At 34.7% G+C, this 20,254-nt stretch overlaps 2 protein-coding genes and 1 pseudogene across 2 annotated transcripts; 1 reads left to right on the top strand and 2 right to left on the bottom strand.

Annotated features, from left to right (window-relative positions):
- The first annotated feature begins 777 nt into the window (after positions 1-777).
- On the top strand, positions 778-3,495 carry LOC116139494 (disease resistance protein RGA2-like). The gene has a single exon (XM_031425155.1). It carries the CDS (start codon positions 778-780, stop codon positions 3,493-3,495), a length of 2,718 nt encoding a protein of 905 aa, XP_031281015.1.
- Positions 3,496-6,266: 2,771 nt separating this feature from the next.
- On the bottom strand, positions 6,267-7,685 carry LOC116139443 (annotated as a pseudogene).
- Positions 7,686-17,443: 9,758 nt separating this feature from the next.
- On the bottom strand, positions 17,444-19,985 carry LOC116139493. The gene has a single exon (XM_031425153.1). It carries the CDS (start codon positions 19,983-19,985, stop codon positions 17,586-17,588), a length of 2,400 nt encoding a protein of 799 aa, XP_031281013.1. The 3' UTR covers positions 17,444-17,585.
- Between the last annotated feature and the right edge of the window lie 269 nt (positions 19,986-20,254).

Raw genomic sequence — 20,254 nt, 5'->3', positions numbered from 1 at the left:
GAGAATTTGGAAGCATGAAGGAAAACTGAATTTAAATTTCCACTGTTTGCTATTTTATACTTGGAGAAGTTTGAGAGTACACTGTACACTCTTAGATACAGTTGTTTGGACAAATAATGATGGCGATTACGAGATGAAAAGAAAGTGTTACTATCTTCCAACTCCCTTAAGGTTTAAAGAAATCATCACTTGCCTTCTTTCGACAATGGTCAAAATTAACATGATTAGGGATGATTTTATGAAAAAGTAATGCAACGCATCCTAGAACGTATCGTCGAATTAACATTTTAAATGATATGTCATCTTATTTGGTATTGATATATGATTAACTAAAAAATCATCGCTTCAACACCACAGGATAAGCACTTTGGAATAACTTTGGGGCCGAACNTGTTCAAAGAAGTGATATTTTGCTTGAAGCATTATTTTGGATTAAACTGGAGCTGTTCTGGCTGCAAAAGAAAAGGCTGAAGTTTGAAAATCTGGTCTGGAGCAGTTCACGTTGCTGTTCTGTAGGCATGCTGAAGTGATGTATTTTGGTGAGTTCAGCATGTAGTTAGGTTGTCAACTTTGTATCAAATTAATGTGATGTAATCAAAGTTGCTAAGTTTGTGTGGTTAGGAAGCCATTTTGGACTAAAATATGTTTTATGGTTAGGTGCAATAGTGTCTGTCATGTATATATGTCTGCTGTAATTTTTCAGTTTAATACAATGCAATATTTCAGCCCTTTTCCTTTTCTTGTTTTTATCCTTTTCTCTCCCGTAAGACTACATTCATGCTCATAAAACCAACAACGTTGTCTGACATTGACGACGCATTGGATGAGAGGAACACGGCGGTCAAGAAGGGAGCTGAGGATGATTTGAGGCCTATTATTAGAAAGGTATGCTCCCTCATTCCTTCGTATCTGCAGTGTCATTATAAACATCTGGTTTTGCGTCGTGATATGGCTTTCAAGATCAAAAGCCTGAATAAAACGCTGGAATATATCACTAAGGAGAAACATAAGTTAAATTTTAGCATGTTGAAGGGAATTGAGGGGAAACTGGAACGAGAAATGAATCCCTCTTTTCTTGACCAGTTAAAGGTTTATGGAAGAGATGCAGAAAAGAATAAATTATTAGAATTATTGTTGAGTGAGAGTAGTCAAGCACCGAGCCTCCCTGTCATCTCCATAGGTGGGTTGGGAGGGATCGGAAAGACGAGTCTAGCTCGACTAGTGTTCAATGATACGGAGGTGAAAGCTCGTTTCAACAAAAGAACATGGGTGTCTGCTTCTTATCCTTGTGAAGAGATTTGGATTGCCAAAGCGATTCTTAAATCTCTAAGGGAATATGATGCATCAGATCTGGTCGAATTGGAAACTGTGTTACGGCATATTGGCCGATTTATTAGGGGGAAGAAATTTCTTCTTGTCCTGGATAACATAAAAATCGAAGGTCTCAAATCATGGGAACATTTGAATTATTCTCTTAAGTGTGGTTGCCAAGGAAGTAGAATTTTAGTGACTGCACGAGAGGAGAATGCTGTAAAGAAGAGAGAGAAGACACGTGAGGAGAATGCTGTAACGGAGAAAGGGAAGACACATGAGGAGAATGCTGTAATGGAGATAGAAACCACCTTCACAATCACATTAAGAACACTAACCAAGGAGGATTATTGGTCATTATTCTGTCAACTTGCATTTCATAATAGAGAACAATGTGAAAATTTGGAAGAGATTGGTAGAAACATTGTGGACAAGTGCAACGGCTTGCCTATAGCTGTAAAGATTTTAGGAAGCCTTTTGAGCTTTAAAAGAAATGTTGAAGATTGGAAAAACGTTTTGCATAGTGAGATATGGGAACTTGCAGAACAAAAAGGGCTTTTCCCACCTCTATTGTTAAGCTATTATGATTTGCCCATCATACTAAGAAAATGCTTCTCATATTGCGCCATTTTCCCAAAAAATTATGAGATAGAGAAAAGTCGGTTGATCAAGTTGTGGATGTCCCAAAATTATCTTAAGGTAGAAGGAAGAGAAGATATGGAGTTAATTGGAGAAGAATACTTTGAAAACTTAGTGATGCTCTCATTTTTTCAAGATTTTCAAAGAAACACTTATAATGGGAGCATAATAAGTTGCAAGATGCATGATATAGTATATGATTTTGCTCAATTTATTGCAAAGAATGAATGTTTTATCATGGAGGTAAATGATTCTGCAAAGTCTAAATCAGAGTCTTCTTATGAAAAAGTTCCACATTTAGTGATAATATTTGAAAGAGAGGGCTCTTTTCCAGTCCCTGTTTATAATGTTAGAGAATTGCGTAGCCTTGTGGTTGAGCCTAGAGGTGGTTTTATGAGTGATGTAGATCTGGGAAAGTTATCTGATCGGTTAACATGTCTAAGGACATTAGATTTGAGTAACCATGATAATGTTTGGTATGATTTAATTAAAGAAGTTCCCAAAGGGATAAAAAAGTTTATACATTTGAGGTATCTGAACTTGTCCAGGAATAGAAAGATAAAAGATTTGCCTGAAACATTGTGCGAGTTATATAATTTACAAACCTTAGAGCTCCATTTATGTACCAATCTCAAAAATTTACCTCAAGGGATAGGAAAGTTAATCAACCTTAGACATTTGGTGAATGATGAAACTTCAATAAGTTGCATGCCAAAAGGAGTCAGGAGATTATCTAGTCTTCGAACCTTAAGCGAGTTCATTGTGACTCATTGTGGTGATGTTAGCAAAGCATGTAGCCTTGAGTATTTGGAAAACTTAAATCATCTTCGATCTCTTGGCATAAAGAAGTTGGGAAATTTGACAGATGGAACAGAGGCTGAGAAAGCTAAACTGAAGAATAAGAAAAATCTCCTTGATTTGCATCTAAATTTCCAAGAGGATCAAGTAAGGCTACAGAAGGATGAAGAAAAGGCTGGGACAAATAATGCTGATGAGAAAGCTCTTGAAAGCTTGCAACCACCTCCAAATGTAGAGAAAGTAGAGATATCTTACTACAGAGGTAAAGTCATTTTCTCCACTTGGGTTATGTCATTAACTAAGTTGAGGTTGATGTCATTAGATCATTGCAAGAACCTTGAGGATTTGCCTTCTTTTGGAAGATTACCATCTCTTGAATCACTCATTATACGAAGTGCGATGAAAGTGAAACAAGTAGGAGATAATTTTTTGGGACTAGATGGCCATGACATAGCGTCATCTTCATCAATCGTTGCCTTCCCCAAATTAAAATATCTCGAATTTCAGAAAATGAAAGAATGGGAGGAGTGGAAGGAGAAAAAGGATGCCAAAATTATGCCAAGTCTTTGTTTCTTGACTATTGGATTCTGCCCCAACTTGAAGAGACTGCCCGACTTCATTTCTCAGGAACCCAGTCAGCTGGAATTGAAGATTATCTCATGCAAAACTCTGAAACAGAGTTATGATAGAAAGGAAGAACGAGAAAACTGGCGCATGATCCCAAACATCAAGTTTGATCATGAATAATCTTCAAATATTCAAAGAGACAACTGTTAGACTGGATTTGACCCTCAGGTAATTTCTTCTCCTCTCTTTCGTGTAGTCTCATTTGTATAAATCATTTTGATATTATTTTCAAAAATAAGTGCAGCTTATTGTACAGAACCATTTTTATGCTTATATATTCTTAAAATGAAGATATATAATTCTAATTGTTTTCTTTTCTTTTCTTTTCTTTTCAAGTTAGAACAAGCAGTGATGTTCTACACGATATCATGTAAAACATATGTTTTTCAATTGAGGGTTATTAAGAGTGGCTAAGTTCCATTAACTTGCCATGGTTTCTTGAGCACCTGTTGCCTTATTTTGATCTGTGAGAAATGAAGGTAATTGGCCAAACGGAATTTAATATCATTTTCTATGTACTTCTTTACCTATCAATTCTTCTTGCTAATCATCATGATTAATCTGACAGGGTTTTTCGATTTCTCGAGGAAATTAGTAATTTGTTCCCAGAGAGAGTAGAAAGATGTGATAAATAGGTGAAACTCTTTGAAATCTATACCCACTTCTTTAGTTAGCTGATCTCTCTTTGGAACATTCTGTACTGGATCATCAAAATGTTCAGCATCAGAAAATTGAGCTGCTTTCTTCATTATAACTCTTAATTTCTAGAATACTGATATATAGCTTTGCTTGGTAATTGCATAAGTTCATTACATTCAGTAATAGAAAGCTGCCGAATTCGTATGTCACTGGCTTTCTCTTACTGTTGTATTGTTGCTTATGCAGTTTTTTTGCAGTGAACGTCTCCATTGGTACTAATCTTGCTCTGCAAATTCCTTTACAGCCCATAGAGGTGCATTTTTTTGGTTATAGGATATTCACAGGTATTCTTAATATGCAAACTTGATTTAGCTCTTTCAAATGATGCAGCGAAAAAAGTTCAGCTTGTTATGAATTTTTTGAAGAATTAGCGCTTGATCATGATGTATTATACAAATTTGGCACAAATTACCACGTGACAAGATATTTTGTTCTCTTTTGACCTTATTGGTCCACCGGACATGGAATTCCATCTACAGAAGCATGTATGTAAATGTTTTTTCTTTTATATTGCAATGTAGAGGAACCTATGCAAAATACCATGAAGTGTAACCTGTGTCTACACTTGCTCAAAGGTTGGAACCGTTCTTGCTTATATTTTATCCCTTTTTTTTTTTTTTATCTTTTCAGTAATTGATTATTTGGTTTTAATGCCTTTCTTTTTCTTACTAGACCATGCAAGTTTCTTGTCACAATTTCTCACCGAAAGCTATAGTTAGTGTATTTTGTTGTATGGAATAGTGGAAATATATAAAGATAGATACAGAACCACCTACGGACTACAAGAGTACATTATGTTAGTCTAATCCTTTGTCTTTGTTTCCTGGAAATTGTGCGTGACACACTAGATAATTTGACCATGGCTTAGTACTTTCTTTTCCAGGAGAACCACAAATTGAGAAGCCTTCGGGAGAGGACTCAAACAGTATATTGCATGTCTCATGCTTCAAATACCTAATATTTGGTTAGTTATGTTCTCCAACTGCTATCTCTGTTTTCGGATCTTGATCATTCAATTAGAAGACACAACATAGATATTGTTTTCAAATTTAGTACTGACTTACTCCGCATTCTTGCTCATGGACAGACTTTCGAGACCTGTCAGAGCATAAGCAATGATCACTTTAAAGCCTTGAAAAATATGGGCTTTTGCCAGAATTTTGACTTTTGAATCAGAAGGAAAAATGCTCAGCCTGTCATACGCTTGGTGAGCTCTGTCATGTCCATCTATTTACTAATTTTCCTTTCCATCTCTCTGAAATAGAAGGTTCCTGATGTAAGGCAATTATCCTTTGTAAATACAATTTCTTAAACAAGTTGCCTATCATGAGTTTGAGCATGTCATAGTGTATATAACATTTGTGGTCCAAAATACACAACTGGAGATCGTTATAGTTGCCAGTAACCCTATATCTAATTGTTGCTTTGTAGGATTGTAGTGATTCTTCAGTACCAAATTACTATAACTTGAGAACTTGTTCTAATAGTTGAATATTTTGTTTTTTTTCTTTGAGCACTTTTGTAGTTTCAATGTACTCCACTACAAGAGCAATCTTCAACTCTCAAACACAAGGATGTTATCGGATGGAACTTCATATCTCAAAGAGGAAATGAAGATTGCTGGGATGTTAGAGAGAGTGCAAACGCCAATGGAAGATACTATGGAGGATTTCTTCTTGATTGAAGGCTTTTTACTAGCCAAGAAAAGCCAGAAATGGTTGGTTCTCAAAAGCAAGAATTGCTTAGAAGGGAGGTTGTAACCATTTCTCCGCATGAGGTGGCGATGGGGTTTTATTGCTCTTTTATGTTTTTGTCTTTCCTGGTGCCTCTAGAAGCTTCAGAGGCTGATTCTCTATTAATTTTTTAACGGTATAGTTTACCAAGCTGATCTGGATTTGTCTGTTATACAATATTGAGCACTTTCAGGTTGTTTATTAAGCAATGCCTGTACATATGTGAACTCTATATTATTTCATATGATGAATATACACAAGTTCAATGAAGACTTCCATTTACTTCAAATTTCTTTACCAGTTTTTATTTTCACAGTCACAGACAATATGATGAAATTAGATTGTTGTATCAGTTATAATATGGCAATACAATTCTGTAATCTTACTTGTCGAGTTATTATATTATATGAAGGATAAAATCAACGATCATGACAAATAAACCTCAAAGAATCAGAAGCTGTGGTGCAAACCATCCATCCATTTACGAAGACATTACTCCATCAGAGCATAGTCTTAGAGCATCCAGTGGAGCCTATCACGCTCTGTTCTGACATGGTTCTTGGCGATATGCTTCACACTTAGGACAACCAAAACGGGCCATGGTGAGTTCAAACTCATCTTTCAGCATTTCGATGACTTCTCTCGCCCTGTGGGAGGCCACAGATAACAGGCCTTCCAATCTGTTATAACATGTATCACTTAATATATTTAAGTAGTAGCAATAAAATTTCAAGAGAAAAACAGTTCAAGAATCGTAGGCATTTGTATGTTTTCCTAAACCTGGCACCAACTGTTAACTGAAGAGAGGAAAATCACAAGTGCAGCTTGTGCACCGAGGGTCAACTGTCAAGGCCTTGAAAATATCTGTACCTTGCCGCACTCCTCCATCCATTAGCACATTAATTTTCCCTTCAACAGCATGAACTACCTGCTAATAATAGCATTTACTAGAAGTTGTCAGTTAATGAATGGAAGTGCATGACTTTCCTAGTTTATGGAAGGCAACATGTCAGAAACCTGGAAAACCGCTAAAGATTTATAGCTATATTTCTTAAATGTTCCATAATATCTAACAATATTTAATTCAGTGTTTGAATCATCACTGTTTAGAGTCCTGTTCACAGCCTTTCTAAGTTTTGAGATGCATTTTGTTTTCAAGAGAACTTGCAAGTAAATCTAAGTGTTAGTGTAAAACTAATAGTCATCAACTCTTCAAGTACAGAATCGTGGCTGGAGAATCTAGCTGACGAGCACTGTGATGGGAGACAATGATCCAGAAAACAACTACTTGCACAGCCTTTATTGCTGCAGATGATAGGATTTCATTTATCTCACAAGCCTATACAAATGCTTGTAAGAGTCGAGACTGATATGTCCCATGTGTAACAAAGCATAATCTTAATGGATTTACTAAAGGGGCTAAAAGGTATTCAAATAAGAGTATCTTCAGTCATAAACTCCCAAGAATTACAAGATATATGATGAAATTTCATAAAAGATAAAAGGGAAAAGGTAAAGAAGATCCTCTATGGTGATTTATGTTGTAAATAACACAAATGAATAGATATGAATACCATCAATTTCGAGCTTACTGTCTTCACAAAAAATAACTCCCTTGATTAAAATTGGCAAGTTTGTAATAGGTCTTAACCATCCAACATCCTGCGGAAACCACTCACTAGTAAGATGTCCTAAATGCATATCAAATTGTAAAAGGAATAGTTTACCAGTTTATACCTTCCAACATAAAGAAGCATCCGTGGTCTCATCCGCAAAAGCTTTAAAATTTGAGCTTTGATCCTGGAAAATTCCAAATCTACTAAACCATGTAATTATTTTTGTCTATGACTTCAGACAAAAAGCAGAGATGCAGTTTGATATCCCATAGGAGTGTTGTTTATCAGATAATAACAGAGAGCAAAGCCACAACTCTATGGCATCGGCACTGAATCTGTAAGTTGGTGGGATGATCCGTGCAAATGAGAAAGAGATTTGTCAAGAGTAAATGTGTGAATCCCCTTAATGAGAGAGGAGCTCTCATTTTATAGTGGGATGCCTTGAGGTAATGATCACTGAATCTGTAAGTTGGTGGGATGATCCGTGCAAATCCTTCTTTTAGAGTAATTCACTTGATTTGCTGTAGGGATTAGACACGCGGGATCATCACAACTCCTGGCTGGCCTGACGTGCACCCATTATTCTGACGGAAGCAAGCTGTGGGTGCAACCATGATCACACGACGCGGTTGCGCCAGAATGCCAGTAAACTCTTCCCGAGGTCTGACCTTTCGCACTTAACTGGGCACCATGTCAACCCTATTTTCCCAGGCATAACACTTCTAATGAAAAGATATGGCTTTAATGGTGAGAGAGTTCGCCTTATTGGGCATGAGTTTGGAATTTTTGGCTTTTGATTTTTTTATTTCGGAGAAGAGGTCGGAGTGGCTGCCATGAATTTTGGTGGTTAGGCAATTATACTTGTCCATTATGAGTTCGAACATTATCATAGTCTATATACCATTTGTGCTGGGACGTTAGAGAATTGTGGGATGATGGAGAATTCAATATCTGAAAGAGGAAATGGAGAATTCTGGGACGTTAGAGATTGTACAAAAGCCAATGGAAGATACTATGAAGGATTTGTACTTGATTGGAGGTCTTTTCCCGCAGAAGAACAGCCAGGAATGGTTAGTGCCCAAAGCAAGAATTGTTGATGAAGGAGACGGTGGCTGTTATGTTGGCTTCAGGAGTAGATGGGATTTTATTGCTCTTTATGTTTGTCTTTCATGGTGCATGTAGAAGCTTGAAGCACCATATCTGTAGTTAACTTTTTAAAGCTGATCTGGGTTTGTCTGAAATACAATTGACTCGTGTAACAATGTATGAGCAACTTCAGTTTCGTTTTCTTCATAAAGCAGTTGTTTTACACATGTGATCAGCAGTTCGATATAAAGTCTCATTTTAACTTTCAAAATTCTTGACTAGATTTGATTCTCGCACACAATAAGATGAAATTAAACTGTTGAATCAGTTGGAGAACAAATATGGGAAGAATTGTACTATATGGAGGATAAAATCAATGATCACATTGCATTCCACCCATCCATCCATTGCTTAATATGGCATCCATGTTAATCGTCAGCAGGCTGATATCTCTTAACCTTTAGCTGAAATCAAGTGTAGCATCTGTATTTATCAGTTTAGAGTACCCTTCACACCTTACTAAGTTTTGAGATCCATTCTAAATTCATGGGAACTTGAAAATAAATTGAAGCGCAAATGGTAGTTTAAAACTAAAAGTCACCTCTTTAAGTACAGAATAGTGGCCGGAGAATAATCTAGCCGTGATTGGAGACAATAATCCCAGAAACACCTACTTGCACAGCCTTTATTGCTGCAGATGATAGAATTTCAATTATCTCAGTCGAGACCGATGTGTCCCATAAATTATCAAAGTTGTGTAACAAAGCATAATCTTAATGGATTTACTAAGAGTATATTCTGTTATAGACTCCCAAGAATTACAAGATATATGATGAAATTTCATAAAAGAGAGAAAGGAAAAGGTAAAGAAGATCCTCTTTAATGATTTATGTTGTAAATCACAAATGAATAGATATTAAAATTGGCAAGTTTGTAATAGATCTTAAAGAAATTATTTCAAACAATTTTTTTTTTTTTTAAAAATATTTTCAAGATTTGGAAATGTTATTTCCAAAATAACATTTAAAAAAGAGTTTAAAAAGAATAATAATATTTTGATATTCTTGCTAATTTAATTTAAAGAAATACATTAAAATAACAGAACTCAATGTAATTTGATAAATGAATTTTAAAAATAGTTAAAATACTAAAAAGATGTTTCATATTAATGAGGAAGAAAGAAGAAAGTTAAATTTTATTGGATTGTTATTAAAAAAAAAAATCACAAAAAAATAATTAATTGAAACAATATTTAGAAAATTAAGTGTTACTTCCAATGTTGCAATTCGATAAAGACCTATTACTTAACTTAAGCCCACTATATTAACTAAAGGGCAAATTGCACAAAGTGATTTTCTTAAATTTCGTAAGTTATATTTTTATCAAATATGATGTTTATTGTTAGATTCATTACACAAGATTAGCATACAAAACTGAAATTACACATAATCTTGAATCACGATTACCAATATTGGAAATCTTGCAACTATTTCACATTAAGTTTAGACCTGGCATCCATGGCCTCGAGCTATTTTTTGTTTACTCTTGGTATGTATATTTGAGTTTTCTCAAGATTTTAACATCCACATTTTGAAATTTTAATATAAGGTAGTTTAGTAAGTGAGGTTTTACCGTTTTAATGGTGCAATTGAAATTGCCAACAGCCTCATCTTGGAATAGTAACATCTCATTTTTAAACCCTAAAACCCGGAATAAACAATGAAACTTAAAAGGATGATGACAAGTCGTTGTTAATTGCATGTGGGTGCCTTTGTCTTTGTCACTAGCATGCGTTCACATTGGAAAGCTAAAACCTAACCCTATAAAAAAATTATAATCTTTGCCTAGGAATTGATATAATAATTTGACTTGATTAAATTACAAAGACCACTTGTCACGTGTTGAGATGTCCTAGAAAGCTGTTCAGAGTGCTAATTAATAGTTTATTAAGTAAATTGTATAGTATCAATGAGTAACAACATCATTTAAATAATAAATAAAGATTAATTCGGAACTCAATTTTATAAATTCTCTCATAATTTTAATTTAATAAGTTACAATTGAACAGATAAGACATATAACAAATAGATAGAATCTATTTATAAATTGACTGCTTGTAAACTATCATGTCGAAGTTGTGAGAGAAAGTTTACGAGATTAGATTATAAGTGTAATATTGTCAATTAAATAATTAAATTTAATCATTTTCTTGTGTGAATTTTCTTCATGAATATATTTAAAATTCGTTTACAAATCAAAGAGAATGCATGTGAAAAATTTTTCTTGGGGGCTGAAAGTAATGTTCAATGAATAAAGGGGCTGACCAAACTATATTAATATAAAAGAAAGACTTGAAACTTGATTAGGACTTGCTTGCTAATAATATTTAATTAGTCATGCATCTATCTTAAATTCATTAACAATTAAATAAATGAAACTTAAGATCAATTTGGCTCCGTTTGGTTCAAATTTGGGGGTTTTGAGAAATTTTTTTTGAAAAAGGTTAAAAAAAAGTTGAATTTGGCAGGTATTACGATGTAGAATTTATAAATTATAAAATACCCTTTATGTTTATTTTTTTACAAAATACCCCCTATAATAAAACATTAAAAGTTAACAAAAATACACCTAACCCACCCTCAAACACCCCCAGCAGGCGACCACCACCGGAGGTGGTCGGAGTCGCCGTATGGGCGCATGACCGGTTGGATCTTGCCAGTCATGCGTCGCTATGGCCTTTTCTGGCCAGATCCACGGTGGATCTGGCCGGAAAAGGCCAGATCTACGGTCAGATCTGGCTGTATTTGCTCTCAACGACGGCCAACAAACGGTCGTCGTTGATGGTCAACGATGACCGTTTGTTGGCTGTCGTGACCGAGTGTTACGGCCAAAGATCTGGCTGTCAACGGCCAGATTTTGGCCTTAGATTTGGCCTTTTCCGGCTAGATCCACGGTGGATCTGGCCGGAAAAGGCTAGATCGGCGCACTACCGGCCAGATTCAGCTGGTAGTACGCCATCCTACCAGATTCCGGCCATTTTCCGGTGGTGGTGGCTGGAATCTGGTAAATGTGGATTATTGGGGTGTTTTTGTAATTTTAAAAAAATATTTAGGGGTATTTAATTAAATTATCAAATTTAAAGAGTTTAAAAAAAATTGAATAATATTGGGAGTAATATTCCCAAAAATATGAGTTTTTGGGTATTTTACTGTTTAACTTTTTTGGGAATACTAAAAGTAGTATTCCTAAAACTGAAACAAACGCAGCCTTTGAATTTTTTTTTTTTTTTTTTGGTTTTGGTTACCAAGATGTTAATATGATAGTGATAATTTAGTAGGACTCGCACCGAAAATCTCTGGCTAACCTAAATTTCTGTCATTCGGCCACAAGTTAAGTAATTAATTAATGATAAGAATTATAATATTAGGTCTTTGTTAATTGCAATTTACAACTGTCATTAGTACTCTTCACTCACACTAGAAAACCCTCGAAATTTGGATGGGCATGATATAATAATTTGACTAAATTACAAAGAACCCAACCCAATTGAGTACACGAGAGCACATTTTATAAGCCCATGAAACTCTGTAAAATCATAAGAGTGGTTGTATTCGCTCCCTATTACTGGATTAAAGAAGCCTCAATTTTTTTTTTCTTTATAATTACATATTTATCCTTATATCTTAGCATCAATTCTTTATTCTAATAATGCCTTTGACATCCCTCTTCATGAACCCTAAATCTTTTTATACTTATTCAAATATATTACGATGAAGTAAAAATAGTTTTTAAAACTAAAAGGATAGTTTAATGAAGAAAAATGTTTTGCAATGAGATTTGTTGTGTTATAAACAACATAAAATTATAAGTTTTTTGATGAATCTTTTATATTAAAATATTTGTGAGTTGTCTGGTTTAGAGTTAACGATTTTTTCCTACCCAAATAATGGCTTAATGACACTTTTTCATTCACAGACTTTCAAAATACCATTTTATTACATGATTTTATATGACAACGGTGAACAGAGAGCAAACTCGTCCATTCTGTTGGGGTTTTTGAAAAGGGAAGACCGATAAATCTTTCGATAGTAGAAAGTTGGATTTTGTTGGTTAAGATTGATCGGAATATGAATTTGGAGGGACAGCTATCAAAACTCTAATCACTTGATTGTCAGTGATTGACAGGGTCGATAAGATTAGGTTTGAGAAGTTTTGGTGAGTGATGATTGGGGAAGAGAATGGTGATAGTGTCGGGTTGCAATAGTGCCTGGAATTGGAAATGGAGTATAAATTTGGGTAATAAATGGTATTTTAAAGGCATGTGGATGGAAAAGTGTCATTAAACCATTATTTGGGAGGGAAAAGGTCGTTAACTCTCTGGTTTAATCACTTAAGACGGATGAAACTCATTCATGTCTCTGTTAATGAAAAAAGCTAAAAATTCTGGCTTTTTAACTTAAGACTAAAGACTTAGGGGATGTTTGTCTAAGTTTATAAGTTGGTTAAACTAGTTTATAAGCTCTAAAATTAAGCTGACCTGTTGTTTATAACTTTTTTAAGNAAATGTTATTTCCAAAATAACATTTAAAAAAGAGTTTAAAAAGAATAATAATATTTTGATATTCTTGCTAATTCAATTTAAAGAAATACATTAAAATAACAGAACTCAATGTAATTTGATAAATGAATTTTAAAAATAGTTAAAATACTAAAAAGATGTTTGTTACCTTTGGGTTGTATACGATTAGGGAGAAAACAAGGTTCTGTATTTTCTGAAAATACAAAATAAAAGTACTTCACATATTAATGAGGAATAAAGAAGAAAGTTAAATTTTATTGGATTTTCTGAAAATACAAAATAAAAGTACTTCACATATTAATGAGGAATAAAGAAGAAAGTTAAATTTTATTGGATTGTTATCAAAAAAAAAAAAAAAATCACAAAAAAATAATTAATTGAAACAATATTTAGAAAATTAAGTGTTATTTCCAATGTTGCAATTAGATAAAGACCTATTACTTAACTTAAGCCCACTATATTAACTAAAGCCCATTTATTTAACTTAAAGCCCAAATTGCACAAAGTGATTTTCTTAAATTTCGTAAGTTATATTTTTATCAAATATGGTGTTTATATCTTTTGGTTCGAGTTAACTCTTGTATAATGTCATTTTAGTCTAGTATAATGAATCCAACGAAAAATATATATAATCATGACCAAATTTATATCAAGACTTTCTCACTAAGATTTAGTGACATTTATATTTATTGTTGGATTCATTACATTAGACCAAAATGACGTTAACCAACCCTTTGTGGTTCACATTTTTTATTTTTGAATTCAAGTTTGAAGACAAATTAAAAATTAGTCTCCCAAAAAATTAATTCAAGAGAATTAAAAAAATGCTTCATCAGCATACAAAACTGAAATTACACATAATCTTGAATCCAGATCACTAATATGGGAAACCTTGCAACTATTTCACATTAAATTTAGACCTGGCATCCATGGCCTTAAGCTATTTTTTGTTTACTCTTTGTATGTATATTTGAGTTTTCTCAAGATTTTAACACCCACATTTTGAAATTTTAATATAAGGTAGTTTAGTAAGTGAGGTTTTACCGTTTTAAGGGTGCAATTGAAATTGCCAACAGCCTCATCTTGGAATAGTAACATTTGATTTTTAATCCCTAAAGACCCATAAAACCCGGAATAAACAATGAAACTTAAAGGATGATGACAAGTCGTTGTTAATTGCATCTTTTGGTTCAAAGGATGCATGTGATAATTAATAGTTTATTAAGTAAATTGCATAGCATGAATAGGTGACAACATCATTTAAATAATAAATAAAGATTAGTTTATAACCTAATCTTATAAATTTTCTCTCATAATTTCAATAAAACAACTCGTAATTGATCAGTTCGCAATTGGACAGATAAGACCTATAACAAGTAGATATAACCTATTTGCGAGTTGACTAATTGCAAACTATTATGTCAGAGTTGTGAGAGAAAGTTTATGAGATTAGGTTATAAGTGTAATATTGTCAGTTAAATAATTAAATTTAATCATTTTCTTGTGTCATTTTTCTTCATGAATATATTTAAAATTTGTTTACAAATCAGAGAATGCATGTGAATTTTTTTTCTTGGGGGCTGAAAGTAATGTTCAATGAATAAAGGGGTTAGAGAGGACAGATACATATGTGATGGGTCTAAGTGTCGTGTTCAAAATATGAGGCGGACAAAGGAAAAATCTAAAGTTACGGGGACAAAATTGATAATTTTTTTATATAAAATTATGTTCAGGTTGTCCAGATCTTTGAGAATAAAGATCTAGAAGACTCGATAATTTGCTCACACAATAGCTGACCAAAACTGTATTAATATAAAAGAAAGACTTGAAACTTAATTAGGAGTTGCCTGCTAATAACATTTAATTAGTCATGCATCTAACTTAAATTAATTAACAATTAAATAAATGAAACTTAAGATCAATTTGAATTTTTTTTTTGTGACCACGATGTCAATATGATAGTGATCATTTAGTAGGATTCGAACCTAAAATCTCTGGCTAGCCTAAATTCCTGTCATCCGGCGACAAACTAAGTAATTAATTAATGATAAGAATTATAATATTAGGTCTTTGTTAATTGCAATTTACAACTGTCATTAGTCTTCGCTCACATTAGAAAACCCTCGAAATTTGGATGAAAGCACATTTTATAAGCCCATGGAACTCCGTAAAATCATAAGAGTGGTTGTATTCTTTCCCTATTACACTGGATTAAAGAAGCCTCATTTTTTTTATAATTTTTATAATTGCATATTTATCCGTATATCTTAGCATCAATTCTTTATTCTAATAATGCCTTTGACATCCCTCTTCATGAACCCTAAATCTTTTTATATTTATTCAAATATATTACGATGAAGTTAAAATAGTTTTCAAAACTAAAAGGATAGTTTAATAAAGAAAAATGTTTTGCAATGAGATTTGTTGTGTTATAAAAAACATAAAATTATAAGTTTTTTGATGAATCTTTTATATTAAAATATTTGTGAGTTGTCTGGTTTAGAGTTAACGACTTTTTCCTACCTAAATGATGGCTTAATGACACTTTCCTATTCACAAACTTTCAAAATATCATTTTATTACCTGATTTTATATTACAACAGTGAACAAAGAGCAAACTCGTCCATTTTGTTGGAGCTATTGAAGAGGAGAGGCGGATGAGTATTTTGGTGGTGGAAGATTAGATTTTATTGGTTGAGATTGATCAGAATATGACTTTGGAGGGACAGTTACCAAAACCCTCATCATTTGATTGTCAGTGATTAGAAGGTCAACGAGAGTAGGTTTGAGAAGTTTTGGTGAGTGATGATTGGGGAAGAGAATGGTGGTGGTGTGGGTAAAGGCATGTGGATGGAAAAATGTCATTAAACCATTATTTGGGAGGAAAAAGGTTGTTAACTCTCTGGTTTAATCACTTAAGACTGATGAAACTCTTTCATGTCTCTGTTAATGAAAAAAGCTAAAAATTCTGGCTTCGTTTGGTTCAAGATTGGGAATACTACTCTTGGTATTCCCAAAAAAGTTAAACAGTAAAATACCAAAAATCTCTCATTTTTTGGAATACTATTTTCAATATTATTTTTTTTTTAAACCCTCTAAATTTGTTAATTTAATTAAATACCCCTAAATATTTTTTTAAAATTATAAAAACACCCCAACAATCCACATTTACCAGATTCCAGCCACCACTACCGGAAAATGGCCGGAATTTGGTAGAATGGCGCACTACCGGCTGAATCTGGCAGGTAGTGCACCGATCTAGCCTTTTCCGGCCAGATCCACCGTGGATCTGGCCGGAAAAGGCCAAATCTTTGGCCGTAACACTCGGTCACGACGGCCAACAAACGGTCGTCGTTGACCATCAACGACGACCATTTGTTGGCCGTCGTTGAGAGCAAATACGGCCAGATCTGGCCGTTGACGGCCAGATCTGACCGTAGATACGGCCAGATCTTTGGCCGTAACACTCGGTCACGACGGCCAACAAACGGTCGTCGTTGACCATCAACGACGACCATTTGTTGGCCGTCGTTGAGAGCAGATACGGCCATATCTGGCTGTTGACGGCCAGATCTGGCTGTAGATCTGGCCTTTGCCGGCCAGATCCACTGTGGATCTGGCCGGAAAAGGCCATATCGGCGCATGCCGGCAAGATCCAGCTGGTCATGCGCCCATAAAGTGACTCCGGCCACCTCCGATGGTGGTGGCCGACTGGAGGTGTTTGAGGGTGGGTTAGGAGTATTTTTGTTAACTTTTAATGTTTTATTATAGGGGGTACTTTGTAAAAAAACAAACATATAGAGTATTTTATTAATTTATAAATCCTACATCGTAATACCCCCCCAATTCAACTTTTTTTTAACTTTTTTCAAAAAACTTTTCCTAAAACCCCCAAATTTTGAACCAAACGGAGCCTCTGGCTTTTTAACTTAAGACTAAAGACTTATTCATTTGTCTTAAATGACATTTTCAAAAATATCCCTATTTTAATTTTTGAATTCCAATATACCCATTAAAACATTAATCTCTACTAACCCATTCTATACATATTATTTTATTTTCATTGTAACAAACATAATGGACACACAACTAAAAAATTAAATCCAATAGTTTGTAATTTGTCAAACTATGCATATACACCGTTGGATCGAATTTGTAAATCAAATGTAATGAATCCAATAGTTTAGTCCAATATAATGAATTCAATGGTGAATATATATAATCATGACTAAATTTATATCAAGAAGTTAATTCTTACTAAAGATTTACTGACATGTATATTTACCATTGGACTCATTACATTAGACTAAAATTATATGAACCAACTATAGTGGTTCACATTTTTACTTACGAAATCAAGTTTGAAGACAAATTTAAAATAAAAATTGGTCTTCCTAAAAATTAATTTAAGAGAATTATGAAAATATGCTTCACCAGCATACAATTTTGATTACACATAATCTTGAATCCAGATCACTAATATGGTAAACCCTGCAACTATTTCACATTAAGTTTAGCCCTGGCATGGCCTTGAGCTATTTGGAACTGATCGGTCATACCAAAATGTGCCATAAGAAGCCATACATGAGTGAGAAGCTCTCCTCCACGTCTCAGCTGGCTAGCATGCTGACTTCCTCTACCCTGACTTGCAGCAAAAGTTAACATCTCCAACCAAACATCTCTAATCAATTTCCATCTCTTCTTTGTGTCTGAAATTTCTTCATTCAGTGCTGATGCTACCCTGCATGCATCAAATAACACTGATTTGCTTCTGTCTCCTTTCACTTTGTTGGGCGGGACATAAGTTTTCACTTTCAGTAACATTNTGGCATGGCCTTGAGCTATTTGGAACTGATCGGTCATACCAAAATGTGCCATAAGAAGCCATACATGAGTGAGAAGCTCTCCTCCACGTCTCAGCTGGCTAGCATGCTGACTTCCTCGACCCTGACTTGCAGCGAAAGTTAACATCTCCAACCAAACATCTCTGATCAATTTCCATCTCTTCTTTGTGTCTGAAATTTCTTCATTCAGTGCTGATGCTACCCTGCATGCATCAAATAACACTGATTTGCTTCTGTCTCCTTTCACTTTGTTGGGCGGGACATAAGTTTTCACTTTCAGTAACATCCTGCAAGCTTCAATTCTTTTTCTCTTTCTCTGATCAATGACGTGAATTTGGGTATTAGAAAAATTGGACTTTCGTTCTTCTAAAAAATTCCTGGCTTCAGAGTGAGTGTCTCGAAACCTGAAAAGGCCAATCCCAACTGGCAACAAGGATGGATACATGATAAGGAGAAACAACATATATCGTGACAGAAGCTTGCTCAGTTTTCGATTGGTGTAATCTGAAATATCTGAAACTTTGCCCTGAGTGCCCGAGTAATAGCAAAGTTCAGTTGCAATGTGCCAGATAAGGATGCTCTGATCAAACTCAACCTCCGTAATGCTCCAATCAAAAGGACTAGGATTAGTCTCGCCATAGTACTTCTGAAGCGAGCGGATTCCCCTATTCGTGTATATGTCTCTGCTATTTGTCTCCTTAAACTTATCACATTTCTTCAGGGCATGTTTGAAGATCATCTTTCTCAGATTTTCAGGCACTTCTTTACAAGTTTTATAGCGGTACTTTTCCCAGAGTTGATCCATGTGCAAGCGCTTCAGGATTTTGTTAGGCCCAGATTTCTCTATGAGACAAAGGCATGTAAGACTATATTGCCCCATGGAATTAGACCACCTTGGTAGTTTAACTACTGGTTCCAGAAAGGTAATTATGAGTTTTAAGTTTGAAATTTTCTTATGCTTACTGAACCATAGACTGGCATGGTCTGAGAGAAATAGAGAAAAGGCTGCATATATTTCTAAAAGTATTGCGCCAATCAGCAAGGAGAAGGTTATTAAAAGGTCTACCTTGACATAATTGTTCTTGTCAGCAAAAAAGAAAATCAGAAACGCCATGCAGGTGAGACTGAATGTGATTATGCGGAGACCAAAACCCCGACGACTGTGAATTACAGTTGCTTTGGTGTACAGTAAATCATACATGAAACCTAATTCGATAGCAATCACATTGAACGCATCTTCATGAGACAATTTCTGGAAAAAAGACTGACTGTTGTCGCGATCCTGGAAGCTGAGGATGAGATCCGCAAATAGACACTTGAATGTCTGAAAAAAGGCATGGGCTCTAAGTATGTTGTTGTCATCAGCTGAGGACTCTGATCTAGCTGCAGATACATCTATTTCAACCTGAGCATCTTTCACTTCTTCTGCCTCCACAGAGAACCCCTCTTCACGTTTCAAACTAAACTCTTCCATGAATTTGGGATAGTTGGGACCAGGATCAGGGTCAGTGAGCATAGAGTCTCTAAGTTGACCACTGCTAGCCAACCAAAGTGTGCATGTCCTCTCTCCATACTTAACGCACCCAACCAAAATCATGAGTATTGCTAGAAATGAAAGATGAGCGCCACTCCATGCCAAGAGAAAGATGTATATTGCTGATACTGTCTGGACAAGTAGTCCAAATAGGTGCCTTAAATACAATTCATTATCCTCTAAAGAATAGGCTGTAATAGTATCAGGACCACCCAAGTGCAACAGGAAAAATGGTGCCCAAAATGTGGTAAGCTCGTCGTTGTGGTCAAGATTTTTAGAAGCACCATTCTCATATATTTCTCCTAGATTATTTAAGAGTACGCCAAGGCCCATGGTTGCTACAGAATCTGCCAGCAAATAGACACACCAGACTATAAATCTAATCAATACACCGGAACTATACTTCCTGCGATTGCCCAGAATGATGAGAACAATTTGTGAGATAAGGCTAAGGAAAACCAATGCCCTGAGCTCCCATTTATTCCACAAATCTCTTAACCTTTGAGGAAGCACCTCCATCATCATCCTCCTCTTCACCAGGATCAAGCTGCTAACTACTAAAAATGTATATATGCAAAATACATGAGTATTTGGCGAATGAAATATGATTATAACTATGGATGGCACAGGGTTTAATTTCTCCTTTCATACATGATGTTGTTATGAAATTTGAGAAGAAATATATTTTTGAGTATCAGTATGTTGACATTCAAGTGTCATGGCCCAAAAATAAATATAAAAATAAAATAGAAAGAATTGCTACCTGTGAGTATCATATCCGAGATATT

The sequence above is a fragment of the Pistacia vera genome, unplaced genomic scaffold (genome assembly GCF_008641045.1).
Source record: "Pistacia vera cultivar Batoury unplaced genomic scaffold, PisVer_v2 Contig351, whole genome shotgun sequence".
Taxonomy (NCBI): Eukaryota; Viridiplantae; Streptophyta; class Magnoliopsida; order Sapindales; family Anacardiaceae; genus Pistacia; species Pistacia vera.
This window is presented reverse-complemented; position numbering and strand designations above follow the sequence as displayed.